Source organism: Arvicanthis niloticus, chromosome 3 (assembly GCF_011762505.2).
Source record: "Arvicanthis niloticus isolate mArvNil1 chromosome 3, mArvNil1.pat.X, whole genome shotgun sequence".
NCBI classification, from domain to species: domain Eukaryota; kingdom Metazoa; phylum Chordata; class Mammalia; order Rodentia; family Muridae; genus Arvicanthis; species Arvicanthis niloticus.
In genome coordinates this window covers 92,912,663-92,939,637 of record NC_047660.1, presented here as the reverse complement: position 1 = coordinate 92,939,637, position 26,975 = coordinate 92,912,663, and the positions used below count along the sequence as shown (strand labels likewise).

Genomic DNA, 26,975 nt, shown 5'->3' with positions numbered 1-26,975 from the left:
TGTCTCAACATATCTGGGAATTCTCAACATAGATATTTCGGAAGTCTTTATCTGGGAAGTCATTATTTCAACTTTGCTGTTATCCCTGAGGCTGTATTTCATGGAAATGAGAGGCAGATAGCTCTGAATTTCCTGGTTTTTTTGTATACACCCAGAATGAATACTCGTTTCCTAAGAGGCTTTAGAGGAATACAGTTGTGACTCTCATTAATTTGGTCTGCATGACTATTTCAGGAACATGTGAATGTGTGCACTATATTTTAGGGGTATCTACATATATGACCTAAAGGATACAGTATGGGTACATTTTTCACCATTAAGTGGGTATCCACAGAGTAGACCATGACATTCATGCCCCTAAAAAGTACTGTGTAGAACTGGCTGGCAGGGAATTCACAATGTAGCCCATGGTGCCTGGAGATCATAGAGATCCATCTCTGTCTGTGAATTCTGGGGATACAGGAGTGTGACAACACACCTGGTGACAAGAGCTGTCAGAGAGTGAAGACTTGGAAACTGACTTTTTTTAGTTCACAAAAATGCAGCCATTTCTCTTAATAGGGGCTTAAAGGAATGTCTAATCAGCTAGATCAGTATAGCCAGTGCATATAGCCCCAGCAAAATACCAAGATATGACCAGAACAAAAAAACCCCAAAACATCAATACCTCAAACCAATGAAACACAAAGCCTAAACCTCAAAGAAAACAAAACTCAAACCTAAATCAAACTAACAAGCAAACAAACAAACAAACAAACAAAAAAAACAATCAAGTTGAGCTGTATTCCCTTGCTACAGTTTAGCAGCACTGAACTAAACCATGTGGCCAGAATTGAAGGCAGGGTATAAAGGCAGTTTCAGATGTAATAGGCTATAGAGACATCGGTTGCTATGTCTCTTTAGGAGCTTTTTAGTTTAAGCCTTCCCAAGGCTAAGGATGAAACGTATTACAGGCTTTTGCTCAAAGACCTTTACCTTTAGTTGACACATCTCCTTTAGAGATTATCACATGGCAGATCAAAGCTAGTATAAATTTTTACTCTAGAACTTATTCTCCTGAATGCTGAGCAGCTATGGATGTGCTTCTGCTTTGTCTGAAGCACTGCCTGCTGCAAGCTCAGCAAGAGGGCTATCCCACACACCTCTGTGTAGAAACACACTTGCCCTGCCTTTCTGGACACTCACTTTACCTCTGCTCAAATATTTCTACTCCTAAGAAGATGAACATCTTCTTGATGTACACCAGTAATTTTATAACATAGAATATACACAATAGAACATAGAATATAATTTCTAGCATCCTAAGTGTTCTTGGTGGTTTCTCCTGGATACCCGTAGCTCCCCTCCTGTTTTTCTGACACACTCTGCACACACCAGCACTGACTTGGAAGCAATACCATTATTGCTTCCTTGGCTGTGAAATGGCTGTTGAGCCTAATGAATTACAGCTTTGTTCATTCCCAAGTAGGCACTTTTTATGTTAGTTGTGAATAGTGAAGTTTCTTAGGTTCTCAGCTTGAAGTATGATAGCAGTTCTTACTATCCCCACACACCTATGTCTAATAATGACCTGGTCCAGACCTATAACATTGAGAAATGAATAATTGCAGTTAAACTGTTGCAGCAGTAGAATTCTCTGAAATGCTATTTCACAGAAAGATTTACAATTATACTTTTCAGATGATCCCTCTGAAACTCTAATATGTCATCATTTATCAAAGGCGTTTTAAGAGTGGAGCAGGAATCCTAAGTTCTGTCTGTGACACTGGGTTTAACTTAATTGTGGGTGATGCACTTCATATCCTGGACACATCCTCCATGCCACACACAATGGACAGCAAGTATCTAAAGAGTCCACAGTCACTCATGCTCTATAAGTTTAGGAGCACCCATCTTGAAAGAGAGCATAACCTCCTCTCTTATACACTTTGTTAAAGCACCACATCACCCCCCAGCTTATACCATTTGCAGACAACCTTGTGGTTCAGATTAACCACATACTATCTGTCATTATTCTCTCCAGTGGGATTCATGGCTGCAGGGTAAATAATTTGTAGTGTTTTTAGGTTCTGTTTTCCACCAAGATTCAGCAAGTGTTGATTAATCTGAGAAGTTGAATTTGTCTATCACATTGATATTTTGGCTATCGGAGGCTCATGTACGAACCTCATCAGCTGCAGGTACAACTCTGGTTGAAAGCTCAGGTCATTCTCCCTGAAGGTCATGTTCGTTGTTGTTGTCCAGTTGTACTGTCACATGATTCACAAGTGAATTCCATATATGATTCCTTTATATGATTTATATGATATATGATTCCCTAGAAAACCCCTGTCCCATGCCCCCCCTTTCCTTTTTGCTTTTATACAATTTTTTTAAAATGTTAATCAAAGGATTTATAAGTTTGGTAATGCTCAGTCAGAAGTGTAACCCAATACCCTACCTAGATATAAAAACTATCTTTGACTGGTGGAGACCTGTGAACATCTGCCTCCATGCCCCCTCTCTCTTTCTCTCTCTCATCACCTAGCTTCTTCTCTTCTTAATCTTCTCTCCTTACTCCATATCTTCCTCTCAATACTCCTTCCCACTTAGCTTCTCCTACATATCACTCTTCCTGTTAAAGTAAAACTTTTCTCTCAAAATACAATTAGAGCATACTTATTCCTAATTGTACCGGTGAGGTACAAGATAGTCCTAATACCCAGTCCATCATTTTGTTGACTAACCAGAACCTCTGTCATCTCTTCTAATTAAAACACTTACTTTTGATCCTGGCTTTTTTTTTTTTTTTTTTTTTTTTTTGGCTTTAGAATGAATGTCAGCTGAAAACTATCTACTCAGATCTTTTCTCTCAAAGTAAATAGCCAGGATTGGCTATGAGACTATGGGTCTTCAACCCCGTCAGAAATCCGGAATGACTGAGTTAACTGAAGTTATGGGAAGCACTAAACGTAGCTTCTAAAACTTAGCCAATTTATAAAGACCAATGAACACCTGAGAAGCCCCTATACTACCGAATGTTCGAGCATCAAATCTTCAGCCTTCTGGCCCAGAGTCCTAAGAGGAGGGTCTTAAAGCCCACAACCACAATGACACACCTACTCCATCAGGGCCACACCTTGTAACAGCACAATTCCCTAAGAATAGCATACACAAACCATCACACTGGGGATATTGGAAAGGGTTTTCACAAGCTGAGGATTGCTATGAGAGATTTCAGGCTACAAGAGAAAAATTACTCCAATCATATCAACCGAGTCTGAACAAGAAATGTACTTCCTAGTCATTGTCACCAGAAAGGATGACTGACAGAGTGCAGGGTCTCACTTGGAACATTTTCATTGTATAGCCAAAATTCAATGCTCCCCTTGCATGATGAATTCCTCATTGCTTTCTGATCACTTATGGTTTCTGAGGTGTGTGTATGCATGTGTGTATGTGCATGTATGTGTGTTTATGTCTGAATTTATGCATCCATGCACTTGTGTGTTTTTTATAAACCAAATTTAATAAGAAGAGTATAATTGCTGTTCAGTTTGCATTCTTGAAACACACAATACAGCAACCCATCATTCTGCATCTCCACTAAGATCCCTACAACAAAAAGGACACATAACCTGATATAAAGTCAGATTTTCAAGTGACTGAAAGTCTTTTCATCCACCTTGAAGTCCTTTGGAGTAAATCAACAACAAACAGTTAATGGAGGTGAGTAGAAGGCTGCAGTGTCATGCACCTCTGCCTGAGAGTCACCAAGGCTGGCCTAGGGTTTATGTCCTACAGCCTTTGTGAGGTACACAGTGTGTTTGATGGAGTGCTTTTTGATGCAGAAACTGAGGTGCTTATTGGATATGCCTAGGCTCTACACTTCATGGCCACAACCAAATTTGAAGTAGTAATGGGTGTCTTTAATTTTAGGCTCAGTAAGATATCTCCCTGTCTTCCAAGGCAGCCTGGGCTATATAACCTTTGCCTCAAAACAGTAAAAAAAAAAAAAAATGCACTGGTGGGATGTGTCAGCAAGTGAAGGTGCTTGCAACCTAGCTGGTGATCAGTTTTTGATCTCCAGAAGTCACAAGAAAAACTAAAATTGATTGTCAACATATCGTTTGAGCTCTCTTGTCCTTGTCCATAGGTCTTCCTTCCCTTTCCACTCGGTCATACTCAAATGGAAGTCACCTAAATTCATCATTAATTGCTAGGAGATGGGCTTGATAGGGAAGGCACCTGACACAGAGCTAACCAGATGTGTTTCAGAATGCTTTGTAGTCAGAGCATTCTGAAAGGCTGGAACTCTTTCCCCCAAATATGACTGAGACAACTGCATACACCCAGGTCTCCCCAGGCATTAACTATCCCTGGCCTCTATATTTCAAAGACACCAAATACCAAAACAGATGCTACTGTTTAGGAAACTGAGAAAATCACATACAGTAACAAAAGATCCAGGACTTGATCCCAGGGTGATGTTGTCACCCTCAGTTCACTTCACCATATGCCTGTCACCATGTCTACATAGTCAGTGTGGTTTCTGACACCCAAATCAATATCACTTCTTGGATTTTCATTGGTAGACAGAGCTGGCCCTGAAACTGACTCTGTCACAGCAACTGACAGGTGCACTAAAGAATCATGTGATTCCTGGTTGACATTGCCACTTCCACACTCTGTGACCCGAAGCAGATGCCCTAACATTTCAAGGACCCTGTTTGCTGAACTCATTGTTAATCTCCACATTGTGCGGACCTTAAGCGAGTAGCGGCTTCAAGAGTGGTGGAAATGTCAGCCCTCTCTCAGCCTCCCTGCTTGGCTTCTCAGTCCCAACACTGTGGATGGAATCAATCAAGGTGATCGTATTCTAGTTTCATAATCCACATTGAAATTTGGCATGAACTCTGGGCAGACATCATAGCTAAAAGGAGCACGTGGCCTCCCTTTTCCCCATTGGCTCCTACTGGGTTCCCTCTCCATTCTTTCTATTTTGTTGCCTGATGTGAAGAATCTGATTTGAATACTTAGATTCTGAGTAATTTGCCTTTCATGAGACTCTGGGTATGGGTTCTGTCTCTCCTTAGGACTCTGTGTATCAAGCTAAGTTCTTAGTAGACCTGTTTCCACCTCTGCAGCACTAGATACTTTCAGGAGCTTCTAGACCTCATAGATGGGTGGGTCTCCAGAGCTAAGATAGAAGATATTACTGTGAACCACACCCTTCCTCCTGCAGACCTTTTTCTGCTGAACAAACTCAATGCCTAGCTGCAAAAGGTAAGGTTAGGGCCCCACCACATCTGGCTGGACCGTAGCTTCCCCTCCAGTTTAATGGTGCAGGGACCTTGAATGAGTCCTATTGTTTCTGACCATCCACTTAAGTGGAACTTAGGTCCTTGCTGATTATGGGCAGTGTGCTCTTCTCTGCATGGCTGCTGGTCAACCTGATGTTGATGGTGCTGCAGGTGCACTCACGGCCTTGGTTCTATGGTCCTTCACCCCTGCATCAGCCCATATTTGTGTTCTAAGTGCCACTGTGTGACATGGCAGTAACCAACATGCTGGGCATTGTCAGTCAGTACAGTCATTCTGGCTGCCTAGCAGCAAACCCAGAGCCTACAGCATCTGCTGCCTAACCCAGGCAATCATTTATATGAAGCCTCTGCCTTCATGCTCTTCTTTGTGCTGGTCTAGACATGGTAGGTACTGGCTATGGTACTGGAGTGCCAGCTGTCATGAGGTCATCCCTTCTTCTACTCAAGCCACATTACCCTGTGCTGGGAGGAAGTGCTGTCGGTGCTGGTTTTGGATGCCTTCTGCTTGGATTTCTTCTGGCTCCAGTTTGCTGGCTTTGAGAAGTTCATGCAGAACTATCCTGGAACTTGCTGCTTCATGTAGATGGTCCACAAGACTTACTGGGATTCTTAATTGGATTATACTATATTTTCATCAAATCTACCCTCACTAGTATCCTAAAAAAGAAAAAATATAATGGGACACTAGAGATTTATTCCAGGACTTGCCAGCTGGGCTCATTGCAGCACTAGAGAAGAGCCACTGAACCCAGAGCACCTGGAGCCCAGGACCATAGAGTCATCCGTACCCCGAGGAGTTCTGATACAACCAAGATAACTGGAAAGGCAGACTCCAGTCAGAACCAGTGAGTGCGAGTAGAACTACAGCTAACCAAATGGCGAAAGGCAAGCACAGGAATGTAAACAACAGAAACCAAAGTTACTTGGCATCACCAGAACCCAGTTCCCCCACCATAACAAGTCCTGAACACCACATCACACCAGAAAAGCAGGACCCAGAATTAAAATCACTTCTCATGATGATGTTAGAGGACTTTAAGAAGGTCATAAATAACACTCTCAAAGAATTTGAGGAGAACACAGGTAAACAGGTAGAAGCCCTTAAAGAAATGCAAGAAAACACAACCAAACAGATGAAGGAATTAAACAAAACTGTCCAGGATCTAAAAATGGAAGTAGAAGCAATAAAGAAATCTCAAAAGGAGACTACTCTGGAGATAGAAAACCTAAGAAAAAGACCAGAGGTCATAGATGCAAGCATTACCAACAGAATACAAGAGATAGAAGAGAGAATCTCATGTGCAGAAGATACCATGGAAAACATTGCCACAATTGTCAAAGAAAATGCAAAATGCAAAAAGCTCCTAACTCAAAACATCCAGGAAATTCAGGACACAATGAGAAGACCAAACCTAAGGATAATAGGTATAGATGAGGGGGAAGACTCCCAACTTAAAGGGCCAGTAAATGTCTTCAACAAAATTATAAAGGAAAACTTCCCTAACCTAAAGAAAGAGATGTCCTTAAATATACAAGAAGCCTACAGAACCCCAAGTAGACTAAACGAGAAAAGAAATACCTCCTGTCACATAATAATCAAAACATCAAATATACCAAACAAAGAAAAAATACTAAAAGCAGTAAGGGAAAAAGATAAAGGGAAGAGTACATTGATAAGCCTCTGATGCTGTGTCTTCACTGCATCCAGATGGAATTCCAGGACATCAGATATTTGAGCAGGTCTGCTCAGTTTGCTTGATGAGTAGATACACCAAGGCTATGTATTCTGCAATAGACAATTCTCAAAACAAGTTTTAGTATCAAGATAATTTTTTTAGAGGGCTGACATTTTATTAAAGATGTTAGTTCTAACAACTTTTATTTTTCCCTTTTTTTAATTGGTTATAATATTTACATTTCAAATTTTATCCCCTTATCCCATTCCCCCCACCACCCAGGAACCCCTTATCCCTTCCCCCTTTCTTGTGCTTCTAGGAGGGTGTGATTTTCCTGTTTCTATGATGATGTTTCCATTAACATAAACTGCCTCCTAAATTTCTAAATCCTTCCATTTGTGTTATTAAATCTCCTTTTTTTCTTTCTTTTTTCTTTTTTTTTCATCTTTTTAAAAAATTGGGTATTATATTAACATTTCAGATTTTATCCACTTACCCCACTTCCTCCCACTACCCAGAAACCTCCTATTCTATCCCCCCTCTTCATGCTTCTATGAGGCTGTGCGCCCACCTAACCCCTTCCCCCACTACCCCTCCACACCATCACATCCCCCCCACCCCGTGTTCATTTTTGATGGGACCAAGAATCTCTCCCACCTATGCCCGACAAGGCCATCCTCCCCTACATATACCGCTGGAGTCATGGGTGCCTCCCTATGTGCTCCCAGGCTGGTGGTTTAGACCCTGGGTGGGGGCCCTCTGGTTGTTTGGTATTATTGCTTTCCTTCTGGGGTCACAAACCCTTTCTGCTCCTTCAGTCTTCTCTCTAATTTCTCCATTGGGAAACCCTTGATCAAATCAGTGGTTAGCTGTGAGCATTTTCCTCTGAATGTGTCAGTCTCTGACAGACCTCTAAGGAGACAGCTATATCATGTTCTTGTCAGCATGCACCTCCAGCCCTCCACATCAGAGTCTAGCTTAGGTGACTGTACATGGGATGGATACCCAGGTGGAATGGTCTCCAGATGGCCCCTCCTTCAGGTTCTGTCCCATGTTTTGTTTCCATATTTGCTCCCTTGAGCATTTTTGTTACTTGTTCTAAGTAGAACTGAGGCATCCCCTCTTGGTCCTCCTTCTTCATGAGCTTCATGTGGTCTGTGGGTTGAGTCTTGGCTACTCTAAGCTTTTGGGCTAACATCCGCTTAACAGTGAGTAAATACCATGTGTGTTCTTTTGTGATTGGGTTAACTCACTCAGGATGATAATTTCTAGATCCATCCATTTACCTAAACATTTCTCAAATTCATTATTTTTAATAGCTGAGTAATACTTCATTGTGTAGATGTACCACATTTTTTGTATCCATTCCTCTGTTGAGAGACATCTTGGTTCTTTCTAGCTTCTGGCTATTATAAATAAGGCTGCTATGAACATAGTGGAGCACATGTCCTCATTATATGTTAGAGCATCTTCTGGGTATATGCCCAGGAGTGGTATAGCTGGATCCTCAGGTAATGCTATGTCCAGTTTTCTGAGGAACTACCAGACTGATTTCCAGAGTGGTTGTACCAGCTTGCAATCCCACCAACAATGGAGGAGTGTTCCTCTTTCTCCACATCCTTACCAGTATCTACTATCACCTGAGTTTTTGATCTTAGCCATTCTGACTGGTGTGAGGTGGTATCTCAGGGTTGTTTTGATTTGCATTTCCCTGATGACTAAGGATGTGGAGCATTTCTTAAGGTGCTTCTCAGCCATTCGAGTTTCTGAGAGAGGGATTTCTTAACAAGACTATTTCGCCTATGATAGATTCAATGTGTCCATGGAAGCTGGAAAGATGGCTCCAATGTTAAGCTTACTTCTTGCTCTTCCAGAGGACCCGAGTTCATTTCCCAGCACCCATATCAGTAATATGGGTAAGTAATCAGGTAATAATTTTCTGTAACTCCAACTGGCACTTGTACATAGTCACATGCACACACACAAACACACACACAGACACACACACCTACACATAATTAAAAAATCTAAATTAATCCTATAGAATAAATTTGACCAATGGAATGAAAGAGTTGTACATTGTGAACTATTAAATGTTGAATTAAGAAATTAAAGGCACAAATAAATGGAAAGCCTGTGCTCATGGATCACATAAATTAATATTGTCAAAAATGTCCATGCTACCCCAAGCAATAGACAGATTCAGTGCAATCCGTATCAAAATTCCAAGGAAACTTCAGAGACTCTTTTTGAAATCCTAAGTTTTTATGGTACCAACACAATTTTAAATAGTCAATGCAGTTCTGAAGAAAGAAAATATCATTCAAGGCCTCACATATACTAATTTAAAGTTATATTATAAAGCTATAGTAATCAAAGCAATATGACAGCATAAAGACAGCTCCAGGCCTATGGAGCAGAGGAAAGAACTCAGAAATATATCTAAAGACATATGACCAGCTTATTCTTAATATACTAGATTCTTGATAACCTTGACATGTTAGGAACAGATGACCTCTATAAGTAATAGGAAAGTATGTTTTCATAACCAAATTATGAAATTGGCCCCTTGCCTTGTACTACATATAAAAATGAACTGAAAATGGAGAGAAGACATGAAACCATAAGCCATTAGGTGAAAATAAGAGAAACCCCTTGGCCCTGGCAATGATGTGGACATCCCATCCAAAAGTTCACTCTACAAAAGGAGAAATGAATGGAACTGCACCAACTGAAAAGTTTCTTCATGCTAAATAAAATAATCAACAAATCCATGACCTATGGACTGGGAAAATAGGCAAACTATATAGCTAATAAAGAGTTAATGTCTAATTTTTTTGAGACAGGGTTTCTCTGTGTTATCCTGGCTGTCCTCAAACTCACTCTGTAGACCAGGTGGATTTCAGAAATCCACCTGCCTCTGCCTCTCAAGTGCTGGGATTAAAGGTGTGCACCATCACTGCCCACCTCTAAATTTAAAAATAATTCATAAAAGCTACAATGTAACAGTTTTATTGTTGTTTGTTTTTGTTGCCGGGTAGATGACTGTTAGTAAAGTGCTTTCTGGGAAGGAGTGAAGACTTAAGTTCAGGCTCCTAAGCATTTGTGGTGGTTTGAATATGTTTGGCTCAGGGAGTGGCACTATTTGGAGGTATAGCCTTGGAATAGGTGTGCCCCTGTGGGCATGGGCTTTAAGACCCTCTTCCTAGCTGCCTGGATCTTTTCCTATTTGCCTTTGGAAAAAAACTATTACAATGTGAAATTATGAATAGATTAATGGTAACAAATTGACCAACTTGAACAAAATGAACTATTTATAGAATTGTGTAAACTGCTGCACACACACAGGAATAATCCAAATATAAGAATAAATTTATAAGGAGAAAAGGTATCAATTAATGATTCAAAATCTTCTTGTGAAGAAAAGCCAGCACCAGATGCTTTACTGGTGAAATCTGTAAAATATTTTACAAAGAAATAATGGCAATTCTTCATAAACTATTTCAGAAAATAGGACATTTCCCAACTTATTTTATGAGGCTAGGATTGCCATGCTATCTAAGCCAGAGGATATAACAAGATAATTAATTATACAGCAATACTTTAGAGTAAAGACATGGAAAGATTCTTCCAAATATTATCAAATTGAAATCTGCAACCTAAAGTAACTACATGATACAACCAAGTAGGGTTTACTGAAGAAGAAATGCAACATGAACTTAATATCTCAAAAATCAACTTACATAACAGAAAATATTATTGAGATAAAGAAGGTGGGTGGAATATGTTCTGGTCCAGATTAGGTCCTATATTTAGATGCCCCTAAAATATGGTGCATGCATTCACATGTTCCTGAAATAGTCATGCAGATGAAATTAATGAGAGTCACAACTGTATTGCTGTAAGAGTCTTAGGAAACGAATATTCATTCTGGGTGTATACAAGAAACCCAGAAATCCAGAGCTATCTGCCTCTCCTTTCATTGAAATACAGTCTCCGGGATAACTGTGAAGTTGAAATTATGACTTCCCAGATAACGACTTTCCAAATTTTTATGTTGAGAAGTCCCAAGCATGTTAAGACATGGCATTATTTTTAGAAAATATTAGTGTGGCTACCCATTTGGAGCTTTTAGGGTATTGCTTGGTTTTGGAGGGTTGTTGTTTGTTTTCTTTCATTTATTTATATCTTTCCCTGCTGGATGTCTGTGCACCACATGCATGCAATTCCTCCCAGGGCCAGAAGAGGGCATGGCCTTCCACCTAGAGCTAGAGTAATGGGATTGTTAACTGCCCTCTGGGTCTTCTTGTGGATAGACAAATGCTCTTAATGGAAGAGCCTTCTCTTCAGTCCCTACATTTGATCTTTTTCCTTCCAGACTTGTGTGTTTTTTAATTGAAAGAGATTATTCGAAAACAAACATGCAAGTTACTGGAGACCTTTAGGTACAGGTGCATGAAGATTACATGCTGGTTTTGATAGGTTATCAGGTACCCATGTGGGTTCAAGATTAGGCACTAGAATCACAGATTGTCAGGTTTGGAGAAGATCTGTCACTTCTCATCTAGGATAACCATGCAGATTAGGTATGAAATGCCTAATGATGAAATGTCCAATTGGGAAGATCTGAAGCTTCAGACTATCCTGCCAGGATGGAGCCTGAAGCAGAGGTCACATGCCTCTAGTGGAGGGCATATCTGTGTAAATCAACAAGGGAGAGCAAGTGGTGGTTGATGTTGATCTTTAATCACAGTAGATTTCAGAGTGTTTGATGAACTCTTTCTTCCAGTGGATGCTTCAGTCTTGTGAAGTTCCCCTGGAACAGAACTGATTTCTGAGACTAACAGTGAGTCAGAAACTTAATGTGTGAAGGAAACAATCCTCTGCCTACACAAACTAAACATTTATGAAATGTTATCCATGTATTATACAATCAAAGGTATAGGAGAAAGATATTGGCCTCCTGCAAAAAGGGAAAACTAAGGGCAGTGGACTGTATGGCACATGAATTGACTCAAGTGGTTATATTTATTATTGAGAACAATTTCCCGCATCCATGGTCCCCAGAGATTTAGGTGCTAACATTAATGTCTTATCCTAGTCAGGGTCCTAACCTACTCTCCCCTGTTGGGAGCCGACTTTAGCAAAAAGCAGCTAGATCAACTTTGCAGCCATCTGGAACCATATACCCTGATGAAAGATTTGGTTTTCAATAGCCTACAACAGCTGAAGCACACTCTGATATCCCACATATTTTGTGTTGCTGTTTACTGGCCCCAGCTGCAAGGTGCATGTGGTAGTCATGCCTACAAGACATGCAGTTCACATGCTGTCCACGTGCTATCTACACCATACATGCTTATAAGGCGCATGTGCTATCCACGCCTGCAAGGCATTGCGGTGCATGTGCTGTCCACGCTATAGACGCCTGTAAGGCTTACGTCATATCAACACCTGCAAGGCACGTGGTATCCACGCGCCTACAAGGCACGTGGCAAAAGCCTATAAATAGCTCAGAATTCCCTTCAATAAAGAGAGACTTGATCAGAATCTCTGTCTTGTCTCCATTCTTCGCGTCTCTTCCCCTTTATCTCCACTCTCTCTCTCGCTAGACCCTGACCCTCGGATCGGAACGGGCAGTACGGGCTGCAACAGTTTGGCGTCCAACATCAGGCTCCAGTAAGCGCAACAGTTTGGCGCTCAACGAGAGGCAGCGGGAACGAGAGACCCAGTGAGGGACGTTACTGGAAGAAGGTGATCACGAATCTGCCGCATTGAGAAAGGTAAGAAAAATGGGACAAGAAATTAGTCAACCTGAATCCAACTCTCTGTTTTGGTTTGTTTCGAGAAAGGTAATGAAAATGGGACAAGAAATTTGTCAGCTTGAATTCAACTCTCTGTTTTGGTTTTGTTTGCTGCTCACATGTGTTAATTTTCTGCTTTTGTTCTTGAATGCTGTCTTTTTTGTTCAAAATAAAAAGAAGCGTAAGTTAGAATCCAAAATACAGCCAAAGGTTGATGACAATTTGTCAGAGCCAGATTGTGCTGACCAAGAGGAAGAGGAAGTTAAATTTTATGACGCTGAAATGCCCTCTTTCTATGTGCCTCCACCTCCAAGTGCTCCCCCAATGGAGACAATGGTTGTAGATCCTAAAAAGGAGTTACAGGACAAAATTACTACCCTTAAACAACTGATAGAGTTAGAAAAAGAGTATCAGGGCTTAAGTAACCAGTTACAGAAATTAAGGACAGGGAAGAGGTCTCAAGAGACTAACTGCGAAATCCCCCGGATTTTCATGTTCCTCAACCTGGTGTCCAAAGGCAGTCCCTATCCTCTAGCTTTAATTCAGCTACAGATCAGCCAGAGGAGGGAGACGCTAAGGCTTTCCCTGTATCAGAGACCAGAGACGCTCAAGGGGTTGCTTGGAGACATCACACAGGGTTTAATTTTCAAATTATTAAAGAATTAAAAAAATGCAGTATCTCAATATGGTGCCACTGCTCCCTTTACTCTTGCAATTTTAGAATCTGTTGCAGAGGAGTGGCTAACTCCTAGTGATTGGAATATGTTAGTGAGGGCAGTTCTTAGTGGTGGAGACTATCTTATTTGGAAATCAGAGTATCATGAGAATTGTAAAGAGACAGCTAGGAGAAACATTCAGGCAGGCAATGGTTGGTCCTTTGATGCCTTAGTAGGAGAAGGGCAATTTGCTTCTAGTGATAACCAGATGCAATATGACCCAGGTTTATATGCTCAAATTCAAAATGCAGCCATGAAGGCTTGGCGTAAACTCCCGGTAAAGGGAGACCCTGGTGCATCTTTAACAGCAGTCAGGCAAGGGCCTGATGAACAATTTTCTGACTTTGTTCATCGATTAATGACAACAGCAGGGAGGATTTTTGGCAATGCAGAGGCAGGTGTAGATTATGTGAAACAACTTGCATATGAAAATGCTAATCCTGCCTGCCAAGCGGCCATTAGACCTTATAGGAAAAAGACAGACCTTATGGGATATATCAGACTCTGTTCTGACATAGGTCCCTCTTATCAACAGGGCTTAGCTATGGCAGCTGCTATGCAAGGAAAATCTGTAAGAGATTTTTTGGCAAATAAAGACAGAAAGGCATGTTTTAAATGTGGTAAGCCTGGACACTTTGCAAGAGATTGCAAAGTAGAAAATGAGTTAAGCCAGAGACAGCCCAGAAAACAGCCTGGGCTCTGCCCACGTTGCAAACGTGGAAGGCATTGGGCTAGTCATTGTATGTCTAAAAGAGACGCACAAGGTAACACCCTTTCCCATAATCAGGGAAACGGGAACAGGGGCCAGCTCCAGGCCCCGAACCGACACAAGCCAAAACAGGCTTATGGAGCAGTCAGTGTCCTACCAGCAAATACCAATCCCTTTCTGAACTTAGTCGAGCAACACCAGGAAGCGCAGGACTGGACCTCAGTTCTGCCACCCACACAGTATTAACCCCAGAAATGGGACCTCAGGCTTTACCCACTGGAGTGTTTGGACCACTCTATCCAAATGTGTTTGGCCTGATAGTGGGAAGAAGCAGTACTACTATGCAGGGATTACAAATTTTTCCTGGAGTTATAGATAATGATTATCAGGGTGAGATTAAGGTAATGGCGCAGGCAATTCAGAACATAGTCACCATTCCTACAGGAAAGAGGATAGCTCAACTATTGTTACTTCCATTGTACCCTACTAATCACAAATATAAGAATCCTAAAAGAGGGGATCAAGGTTTTGGTTCCTCTGATGCATACTGGGTACAGCCTATAGTTAAACAAAAACCTATGATGACAATCTGGCTAGATGGAAAGGCATTCCAAGGCTTGGTTGACACAGGAGCTGATGTGACTATCCTAAAACAAAGTGATTGGCCTGCTACCTGGCCTCTGACCCCAACCTTAACCAATTTAAGGGGTATTGGCCAAAGTCAAAATCCACTACAAAGCTCTAAGGTGCTAACGTGGAAAGATAAAGAAGGAAATACAGGAAATATACAACCCTATGTCATCTCAGGCCTTCCCATTAATCTCTGGGGCAGAGATCTGTTATCCCAGTTGGGATTGATTATGTGCAGCCCTAATGAAGTAATCATGGCTCAAATGGTAAACTCTGAGCCTTCCCCAGGCAAAGGATTAGGAAAAGGTGAAGATGAAATTATTCATCCTACTGAAGTTTATGGTAACAATGAAAGAAGAGGCTTGGGGTATTTTTGATGGGGGCTACTGATTCAGCTGCACCCCTAGGACGTTGTGCGGATCCCATCACCTGGAAAGGGGACTCGCCCGTCTGGGTGGATCAGTGGTCCCTAACCACTGAAAAATTACAAGCTGCCCAGTTGCTAGTGCAGGAGCAATTACAGGCAGGGCATTTGGAAGAGAGTAACTCTCCCTGGAACACCCCAATATTTGTCATTAAGAAAAAATCAGGAAAGTGGAGATTGTTGCAAGACTTGAGGGCTGTTAATGCAACCATGATTAAAATGGGAGCCTTACAACCTGGGCTGCCCACACCGGTGGCCATACCTTTAGGTTATTATAAAATAGTTATAGATTTAAAAGACTGTTTTTTTACTATCCCCTTACATCCTAATGATAGAAAACGTTTTGCTTTCAGTATTCCCTCTATAAACTTTAGAGAACCTATGAAAAGATATCAATGGAAGGTATTGCCTCAGGGTATGGCTAACAGTCCTACCTTGTGCCAAAAGTTTGTGGCTTCTGCCATAGAGGGTGTTAGAACTATGTGGAAGCAAATTTACACGATTCATTTCATGGATGATATTTTGATAGCTGGAAAAGATGGAAAACAGGTACTCCAGTGCTTTGATGATCTTAGAACAGCTTTACAGACTGCAGGGTTACAAATAGCACCAGAAAAGGTGCAATTACAAGACCCATATACCTATTTAGGATTTCAGATTAATGGTCCAAGTATTATTAATAGTAAAGCCACACTGAGGACTGATTCCCTTAAGACACTTAATGATTTTCAAAAACTACTGGGAGACATTAATTGGCTACGACCATATTTGAAACTTACAACAGGAGAATTGAAGCCTCTGTTTGATATTCTCAAGGGAGATCCTGACCCTAAATCTGGCAGGGCTCTAACAGAGGAGGGTAGAAAAGCCTTACAGAAGGTAGAGAATGCTATTTCATCCCAATTTGTAACTCATATTAATTATTCTAAGCCTTTATATTTTCTTATTTTTAACACTAAACTGACTCCTACTGCAGTTTTTTGGCAAACTGCACCCATATTATGGGTTCATCTTCCCTCATCCCCCAAGAAGGTTCTTAATCCATACTATGCAGCTGTAGCAGATATGATTATGTTAGGCAGAGATAACAGTCAAAAATATTTTGGAAAAGATCCTGATGTCATAGTACAACCTTATACAAGGCATCAGGTTGATTGGCTTATGCAGAATTCTGAAGTCTGGCCTATTGCATGTGCCTCATTTGCTGGTCAGATAGATAATCATTATTCACCAGATAAATTGGTTCAGTTTTGTAATCATCATGAATTTGTTTTTCCATTTCGTACTGCACATGAACCTATCAAGGAAGCATTGCTAGTTTTCACTGATGGTTCCTCATCAGGAACAGCTGCTTATGCCTTTAAAGATCAAGTAATCTCCTTTGCTACATCATCTGTGTCAGCTCAATTGGTTGAATTACATGCTGTTATTGCTGTGTTTCAAGCATTTCCAAATCAACCCATTAACATTTATACAGATAGCTCATACATAGCTCAGTCTATCCCTCTGTTAGAAACTACTGCACAGATAAAGCATTCCTCAGAAGCAGCTGATTTGTTTTTACAGTGCCAACAATTAATTTTGAAGAGAAAGTGTAAATTCTTTATAGGACACCTGAGAGCCCACACTGGGCTACCAGGTCCTCTCTCTGAAGGAAATACCAAGGCAGACCTAGCTACTCGAATAGCTGCAGTGACTTTATCAGATCAAAAATCTAATTTGGATCAGGCCATAAAGGCTCATGAGTTACATCACCTTAATTCTAAAACCTTAAGAGTTATGTTTAAAATTACCAGAGAACAAGCTAGACAAATTGTCAAACAATGTCAATCATGTGTTAAACTTTTACCAGTTCCTCATTTGGGTATAAATCCAAAGGGACTGATACCAAACAGTATCTGGCAAATGGATGTTACTCATTATAATGAATTTGGCAAGCAAAAATATATACATGTATGTGTAGACACATACAGTGGTTTCATCTATGCAACATTACAAACTGGAGAAACAAGCAAGCATGTAATTGCTCATATGCTTGCTACAATCGCTGTAATGGGTGTGCCTAAACAGATAAAAACTGACAATGGCCCAGGTTATACAAGCTCCAGTTTCCACCAATTTTGTGAAAGATTGGGAATACTACATAAAACGGGTATTCCATATAATCCACAGGGCCAAGGTATAGTAGAAAGGGCACATCAAACCATTAAATGTCAATTTGAAAAAATTAAAAAGGGGGAATGGTACCCTACCAAGGGATCCCCCAGAAATATCCTTCATCATGCACTCTTCATTTTAAATTTTTTAAATTTGGATTCTGAAGGAAAATCTGCTGCAGATAGATTCTGGCATCCTGATACAAAAAAAAAAAAATTTTGCAACAGTCCTCTGGAAAGACCCATTAACTGGAACCTGGAATGGGCCAGACCCAGTGCTTATCTGGGGAAGAGGTTCTGTTTGCATATATTCCCAAACTGCAGATGCTGCACGTTGGCTGCCAGAGAGACTGATTACACAAATAGACAACAATAACAAATCCAGGGAGGAGAAACCCCCTGAGAAGCGTATTTTTTCTTCACAGGAAACATAAAGATGCTTCACAATTGCCTTCAAATTGGAACAGATCAACGAGTAAACCTGACTTGGGAAGTTATCAGTGCTGAAGGAGACATCACCACCCATATCTCCAGGGTGGCTCTATTGGACTCTTGATTCCCTGACTTATGATTTAGTGGGGAACTAGATTGTTTTAGATTTAGTGGGAATTTAGATTAGGAGAAAACCCACTACCACAGTTACTATAGTTGTTTTTTGGGTTTGAGATTGACTAGAGCAGGAACAGGGATTTCCTTAGTTTTCTTTAGATCAAAGCTATGATCAGTTCTGTATTTATATAGATTTAGATTCTGATATAAGACATTTATAAACAGAATAGAAGAGGCTTACACTTTTTACTCCTCTGATAGAGGGAGTTATGTGTTACCCTTAAAAAAGAGTGTTGCTTTTATATTGACTGTTCAGGCATTGCTAAGTCTCTTGTCTCTTGGGTTAATAAGGTTCAACAAACTGATGGCTTTTGTACGAGATACTATTCAAATGAAACCCATACAGGTCCACTATTACAGGCTGGAAGTAGGGGACTCTGAAACCTCTGTCATCAAGACTGATGAGGATTAACCCCTAACTTACGCGCTAAGCCGGATAGTCAGTGACGGGTAAGAGAGCATACCGAGACCCTTGCCCCTAAAAGAAGGGAGGCCTCACCATCCTAAGACAGGAGCTCAACCAATGGCTGTTGAGTATCCAAGGACGGGAAAGGGAGGCTGGGGTCCTTTGTTCCAACCTAGGACAGGCACGGTTTCCGTAAGTTTTCCCAGCCTTCCCTTTTGAAAAAAAAAAAATTTAAAAAGGGGGACCTGTTGGGAGCCGACTTTAGCAAAAAGCGGCTAGATCAACTTTGCAGCCATCTGGAACCATATACCCTGACGAAAGATTTGGTTTTCAATAGCCTACAACAGCTGAAGCACACTCTGATATCCCACATATTTTGTGTTGCTGTTTACTGCCCCCAGCTGCAAGGTGCACGTGGTAGTCATGCCTACAAGACATGCAGTTCACATGCTGTCCACGTGCTATCTACACCATACATGCTTAGAAGGCGCATGTGCTATCCACGCCTGCAAGGCATTGTGGTGCACGTGCTGTCCACGCTATAGACGCCTGTAAGGCTTACGTCATATCAACACCTGCAAGGCACGTGGTATCCACGCGCCTACAAGGCACGTGGCAAAAGCCTATAAATAGCTCAGAATTCCCTTCAATAAAGAGAGACTTGATCAGAATCTCTGTCTTGTCTCCATTCTTCGAGTCTCTTCCCCTTTATCCCCCCCCCCTCTCTCTCTCTCTCTCTCTCTCTCTCTCGCTAGACCCTGACCCTCGGACCAGAACGGGCAGTACAGGCTGCAACAGTTTGGCGTCCAACATCGGGCTCCAGTAAGCGCAACACTCCCCTTCCAAAGAAGTTTGCTTCTAATGAAGCAGAGAGAAATCTCTAACTTTGGATAAAGAGGCTGCCAACGGATATTCCCCGGGTCACATGAGAGGCTCCAGCAAAGGACACCAATGATATTGGACAATTTGGGGACAGCTAGTGAGCAGTTGGGAATGTCAGTTCCCAGTGACATCATCTGGAATGCCTTCCATGGACAATCTCTTGTATCTAGGAAAGAAGTAGAATCTTCTGTGATGTCTGTCACCTGTGTTGTGGTGACAGCTGCCTGTGGGATATTTCTTCAGTGCCTGTTGGGTTCACAAACAGGCATGTTTTCCAGGCTGTTTAGGCTATTTCGGAAAGAGAATGGCGATCAAGGAGAGACCACTCCCAGTAAGAAGGAAGCTGGCCTCCTGTCTTGTAAAAAAGGAAGACTGAAATCGTTCTGGAGAAGGCACAGTGAGTCCTGAATAGAGTTGGGGAACTTCCTGGAAGAAATAGGCTTGAGCTGGGCCTTCCAGCAGTATGCCTTACAAGCTGGAGTCTTGGAATTTCTCAATGGCAAAACAAGAGTCAAGAATTTCTAATTATTAGTTTGACAGAGACCTGGGTACTGACAAGCCTGGGGCTACTTTTCTGGGAGCTATTTAATTTCCTTTTGAGTGGCAAAGAATGTCAGGAGGAGGCACTATGAGATTAACAATGTGCCCATTCATGGTAGGAGTTGAAGGCCTTCATCCTCTAAGATGACTGTAGGTTAAAGGAGTCTCTGAGGACAGAACAGAGAAGGATGCTACCCTGGTCATGTGTGGGGTCTCAGATGCTTTGCGTTTCAACACACATGATTAGACCTTCATGGTGCTAAGCAATATGAGCTCCAGGATTTACCTACATCACATCTGATAGGAGCTGACAATGATCCCTAAATCTTCATGTCTGAGGCAGCTTATGGATTTCAGTGCAAGGGGCCCTGTAATAGTGAGTGTGGCATATGTATGACGATGAAGGTTGGGAAGAGGGATATAGCTGAGCAGAACAGCTCAAAGATAGCTTTTCTGCTCCCTCTGGGATTCACCTTATCTCTGGCTTTTCCTCTTCTTCAACCTTCTTTTGGGGTTTCAGAATGGTCTCTCCTGCCTCTGAGCCATCAACTCTGCAAATTCCTAAGTGTATATCTATCTCCAGACTCTGCTAGGCAAACATCATCCCAGAATTCCACCATGAATAACCAGAAGCAGATGACAAAATTGGAAGAACTGAAATTGAAGATCAAGAAGATGAGCTTTGAGGAGGAAGAAATTAGTGAAATGCTGAACCTGTACAATTATGATGATTTGAACTACAGGTAGTAATTATGCTCAGTCCCCTGTTGACAGTATTGTGCCCTCTCTATTGACCCGAGATTTCCTCTCATCAAAAAAGTGTGTCATCTCTAATCATGCATGTTAGAAAGCCCTGACAGGTGTGGAGTAGTAGGATACTTGACCTTGAGGTGCTTGGAGTCTGTTTGGTTCTGTCCACAACTGGAAGGACCTGGTAAGACTTGCTGTCTCTCAGTGTGTGAATGAAATGCCTTCAGGTCATCACTGCTTTCCTCTGAGTTTGGTCCTTATACTCTGAGACTATGGAGCCTCCCTGGATTTACTTGGCATTCTAATTGTGTTTGTGGGTGGGTTGGTGTGTATGTGTGTGAATGTAGTTGTGTGTGTGTGTGTGTGTGTGTGTGTGTGTGTGTGTGTGCTGTTCAGGATACGAGGCTCTGGGAACTTTGATGGGGTTTGCGGATTTGTCTGATGCATAGTTTGCAGATCAGGATAGTGTTGAGTCCATAGAGGCCCAAATTGATCCACAGGGTACTTTGCTCCTTCTGTTTGCTCTGGTGTCCCATAGGACTCTCCTGGGGCTGGGTCTGGAGGTGTTACTAAGCCTCTCCCTGGAAATACTATTCTTGTCCTCTGAGAATTCAGGTAACAATAGGAACCAAGGATTGAGATGCCTGCCTTAAAAAAAGTCATCAGAGATATCTGGTGGGCCCAAGCTTGTGGCAGAGACTTGGAGAAACTTCTCACAGAACTAGTGTATTCCTTCAGGCTCACACAGGATGCTCTCGAAAGTTTGCTCTCTCCATTTGGTCCCCTGGCTCTGCTGTCCTGTGCTCCGGATTATAAGTTTAATTAGAACCAATAGGACCCAGTTCCAAAGAGCAAGGATGTGCCATATATTATTGGCTGGGGTAGTCCTGGATACATCCATTTTGCACATGATCCTTAGAGAAATATTTGCTCCTTGGGCCATGCTCTAATACAGGATGAACATCGAATTCAATATCATGAAAAGAAACCATGAAAAGACCATTATGAATATCCAGAAAATTACTGAGTCAATAACTGATGCCATGGAGAGATACAAGGAGGTCATAGAAGAGAACTATGCCTACAGGTGAGTGACTGACACAGCTGAGACCCCAGCACTAGGCAGGGAATGCTTCTGTCCTTCTAGGACTTTGAACAAATGTCAGGGCTCTGGTTCTATACTATCTGTTTCTTAACAGGAACCCTGCCTAGAGGCAAGGGGCATGGATTTGTAAGTCTTGGACTCAGGTGTCCTAAGTCTGAAGAGTGTATAAGTGTATCAGTTTGTAAGACCTTTCCATCTTTATTCTTCCAAATTCAAGATCCTCCACATAGAAAACATTTCCACCTTGATGGGAATATCAAAAACACTGAACCTCTAGGGCTCTGACAAGAGATTTAAAAATCTGGGATCCATGACAAAAATGGAAAGAGTGTATTCCTGTTGGGTCTTTTCTCCTCTCTCAGAGGGGAATTGCCCTCTATCTGGTGATGGTTTTCTAGTACCAGGGACAGATAAGCACCCATGAGGAACATTTCCTCTTCCTTGATGGACATAAACCCTCCTGCTATCAGGCTTTACATGAGTACTTTCAGTCTGGTGGAATGTGGCTGGTCTCTGGATGTGACCTGCCTCTAACTGGTGCTGATAGGTATACTGGAGACTCTAGTCTGTCTAGGCTGTCTAGGGACCAGGGCACTTGCAGGGATGATGGTACTGGGAGGAGTGTTAGGCCAATGGAAGCTGGCTGGGAATCACCATTTTGTTTGTTTGTGGTTCAGCACCAGGCACTGCCAACTCCTTAGAGAATGTTCTCAACTGAAATACAATATCAGGGTATTGCTGCAGAATGCGAACAGGAATCTGCTGGTAGAGCAGAGTGAACCACAAGTGTCCTATGGAGAAGATAAGAGCTTCTGTGAGGAGGCCAACAAGAACATCTATGTCCCAAGTGCCAAGCATCAGCAGGTAGGATGAGGCATCAGAGGCAGATTGGCCTCATGTCTAACCAGAAACATAGACAACCAGTGTCACTGTCAACGAAGTTATCAAGGCCCTCAGTTATGTCTGATCCAAGTGTTCATTTTCATTCCTCTAGGAAGAACAGAAGTGTTATGGGTCTCACTTGAATCATCTGCTTTGCCTGCCCTAAATTACCTTTTCTCCAAACATGACAGATTCCTCATTGTTTTCTGCTCACTCATGACTTTTGGTCTCTCTCTCTCTCTCTCTCTCTCTCTCTCTCTCTCTCTCTCTCTCTCTGTGTGTGTGTGTTTGTGTGTGTGTGTATGTGTGTGTGTGGTGTGTTTATGGTGTGTAGTGTGAATGCTTTTGTGTCTATGTGTGTATTTGGACCAGCTGTGGATTAGTGTGTTTATACTAATATTTTGTGTTTGTGTAATGCAAGGTGATTTTGCAAGTGATTTGATATGGGTGTTTGTATATACAACGGTGTGTGTGTTTGTGTTGTTAATGTGTGTCTCTCTGTGTGTATGTGTGACTTTCTTCTGACATACACCTGTATGTGTCTCAAGATGACAAGTTTAATGAGTAAAGCACTCTGAGATTTCAGTTTGCTTCCACGAAATATCAAATACATCAGTCCAATAATTCTGCATCTAAACTTAGCTCACAAGAGAAATAGGACACAAAACACTCTTGTAAAGTCAGATTTTCAAATGATTAGGGGTAAAACTGTTGTTTCTCATTGAAGTTCTTTGGAGCAAATCAAAGGAATATGGTGCATGGGTGTAAGGGGGCGGTTGCTGTATAAAACCCATGTGTTTGTACCCTTTTCTGCTCTTGGTGAATTGTCAAAGCCCACTGGAATGTCAGGTGGCTCGCTGTGCCTTCTCAGCCTTCCGGATTGTTTCCTCACTTTCTACTATCATTTACTTTCAAGCTACCTCTGCTCAGTAAAAGTTTGCCTTGGAGTTTGTCTTAGATTTTATTCCTTGAGAGATTGAGTTGCTTGGAGCTGCATCTGCATCCAGCAGAAGTCCCAGAACTTTGGTGCAAGAATAGGGTTATTTCAGGAGCCCCTTGAGGGTCGTGCTACTCTAAAGCACTCAGCCTATGTTATCTGTGTAGAATTCTGCAACTGCTGTTATTCAAAATCTCTTTCTCTGAGTTAAATTCAGCCTCAGTGGAGGTTGGGAGTCATGAGGACCTTTAGACAGGTCTGGTAGTGTAAAATTGGGTAGGTCTTTGAGAAGCCACATTCAGAAAGTGGGAAAAAATGTCCCATTTACACAGCTGACCCGCCATATGCTATGCCACTATGCACCTATCCCATTCAAGATTTGATTTTTTATACCTGGAATATATACTGAGCAATTTTTATATTAGCAATAACTGAAAAACTAAACTGGTTACTGCTATATACCATGGTCGTATTTTGTGAATAGAAATATTTTGTATGTTTGAGATTATGCCCTACAATAGCCATAGACATACAAGGGTATGTTCTGTTTCTTCATGACCATCACCTTATAGTTCAGTGACTAGCCTTGGGAACAATTGCCTTTAACACACTCTTGCTGATTATAGGACCAGGGCAGTGCCCATGGAGTTCATGTGAGATGGTTTCTCTGGGTATTTCCAGATAAAGGGATTGACAAGTGGAACCCAGGTGGTTCTAGCACTGAAGAAATAATCATAGCCTTCACTTAAATTATTGGCAGGCTCTCCATAAGGTTTCTACAGGGTTTCCTAGGTAGCTCTCATCTCTCTTGAACTCAGATTCAGACATTGCTACAATGTTCTCATTACTTAATATAATATACCTGGATTATAGGAGAAATATGGTGGTTTTTTAACTCTAGTTTAGTGTGTAGTTCTCAGGTCCATTTCTAGCAGTTTTTAAAAGCTGAGAAAGCAATCCAAGCACAGGTGCTCTATGACACTTGGGGATCAGGGAATGGCCTCAGCTGATGGGTCCTGCTGGATTGTCCAGCTGAATAGAGCTGGTGTGGGAGGGATAGCTGAACTGACAAATCCTTACCAGGCCTTTGGCCTTTCCTTCCATAGTTCTGAATGCTCCTGCAGAAACTCAAACATGGCACAGACCAGGACAAGATCTTCCACCAAGAGAACTGCTGTGTGAGGTGCACTGAGTGTGTGCAGCCAATGCACCACTATGGCATCTCATCCCTAATCACCATGGCAATAGATGGCTGCAGTCTCTTCTTCATCTTGCTTTCCTTGGTGTGAATAGGCCTTAGTTTCATCTGGCCACTAGCCCAGCAAGAGTGCACATTTGAAGGAATTCAGAGAAGAGCTGAGGCACATCAAGAGCTGCTGGGCGTCCAGGAAGTGTCTGAGACTGTACAGTTTTTCTTGTCCTGATGGGTCATCAAGAATAACTTCATGAATATCAGTTAACAAACTTGCAGACTTTGAGCCAAAAACTGTAACGTGTCTTATGCTCAGTCTTGGGAGGACATATCCTTCAAACACACACTGCAAAAAAAGGAGACCTGCTTACATTTCTGTTGAAAAGATGATTTCCATCAGTAACTGCTTTTCTACTATGTTGCCAAGGCCAGCCACAGGCTGTAAGTCTGTGCTGCACAAGGAGCAGCCAAAGAATGCTCCTTCCCACAGTTATACAGTTTGGATTTTCGTTTGGGTTTTTCTAATTTGTTTATTTGGTTTTCCTTTGAAGTTTTGTTATTGATTTGTTGTTGTTTTGTTCTTGTAATTGATTTAATATTTTGATAAGGCTATACACTGTGCATATTGACTGCTTGGTTTCAGTCACTTTTGAGTATTCTTATGTATTCTTATGAATGAAAGTGTGATCTTTAACTCTTCACTCATAAGAACCTTCCTTATTCAGGTGTGGTGTCACCATGTTGAAATTCCACAGCTATCAGACAGAGATGGATCTCTAAATTCTCATGGGGCTTGGGCTTCTTAATTAATTTGTGCTCTGGTGTGTCAGGTCAGTCAACAGGGTCTAGCAAGAAAGAGAGGATGAAAGAAGGGGCAAGAGGCAAGTAGAATGGAGTGGAGGCAGAGAATCTGATCAAATCCCATTTATTGAGAAGAAATCCTGGGTATTTGTACACTTTACCACATGCCTTGAAGCCAGGGACAAGCAGGGGATCACAGCTGAAGGTGCTTTACCAAGTTTGCCTTACAACTGGGGACACTAAACAGGAAAACAAGGTATGTGAGAAAAACAAGATGTTCATCAGAGTGTGCTCAGCTGTTGTAGGCTGTTTGCAAAACAAGTTTATTGTCAGGCTCTAAGGCTTGAGATGGCTGCAAAGAAGATAGCTGCTTTCTGCTAGGAGAAGGCTCCCAACAACTTCCAGCCAGACTGAGCTACAAAGGTGCTGGGACCCCACTCCTAGCAGAAAGCAGCTATCCTCTTTGCAGCCCTCTGGGGCCATATATTTGTAGGTTGATCCTTGTCTACCCTGACTACAGACTTGTTTTTCTAGCATGATATTCTTGAGAGCAGCCACAACTGCTGAGCACATTCTGAGAATCATGTTGTTTTTCTGACATAGCCTGGACTTGTTGTTTAGTGTCCCCAGCTGCTAGGCACTGGTCATTAATTGTCTCCAGCTGCACTCCCCTGCTTGTGCTTATATACCCATACTTGTGTTTCCATAAAAGAGACTTGATCAGACAACTGTCTTGTCTCTATTTATTGCCCCTGGATCCCCACTGTCTCCCTTGCAGACCCCATTAAATGACCCTCAGGCCTGATCACCTGGCATCCAATATGGGGAAGGGAGAACAAGAAACTTTTTGAGGGACATTACTACAAGAAGGGTTTTTGACTAAAAATTCGAAACTGAAACTCAGACGGTCTCTGCTAAAACCTGCTGCATTGACACTGGTAAGTCATGGCATGAAAATGGGGCAAGAAATAAGTCAGCATGAACTATATGTGGAACAGATGAGAAACATTTAAAGACACAAGGAGTAAAGCTGAAAATTCAGCATTTGTTGTCATTTTTAATTGCATTATAGACTTATGTCCCTGGTTTCCTCAAGAAGGAACCATTGCAGAGAAAAGATGGCATAGAGTCGGAAATGCACTTAAAGAATTTTACAGGCTATTTGGGCCTGAAAAAGTCCCAGTTACTGCCTTTTCATAGTTGAGCTTGATAAATGAAATGATCTCAACAAAGTGTCTGTTGATAGAGGCGGTCATTGAAGAGGGTGATAAAAATTTAAAAGACAGTGAAAAGAAAGAAAAAAGAAAAGAAAGAAATGGTTGGTTTTTCTAAGGAAGATATAGATTTAATTTTTCTAGAGAGCAACCTCCCAAAGGTCATCCAGTAGGCCCCAAAATTTAGATCAGACTTTAGAGACAGAAAATCCGAGGGCGATGAAAGCCAAACCAAATAG

At 41.7% G+C, this 26,975-nt stretch overlaps 1 protein-coding gene across 1 annotated transcript; it reads left to right on the top strand.

Annotated features, from left to right (window-relative positions):
- Positions 1-19,582: 19,582 nt before the first annotated feature.
- LOC117706240 (uncharacterized) lies at positions 19,583-24,808 on the top strand. Its single transcript, XM_076930506.1, has 5 exons — positions 19,583-19,712; positions 20,439-20,598; positions 21,561-21,692; positions 22,388-22,574; positions 24,636-24,808. Exons 1-5 carry the CDS (start codon positions 19,583-19,585, stop codon positions 24,639-24,641), a joined length of 615 nt encoding a protein of 204 aa, XP_076786621.1. The 3' UTR covers positions 24,642-24,808.
- Positions 24,809-26,975: the final 2,167 nt, after the last annotated feature.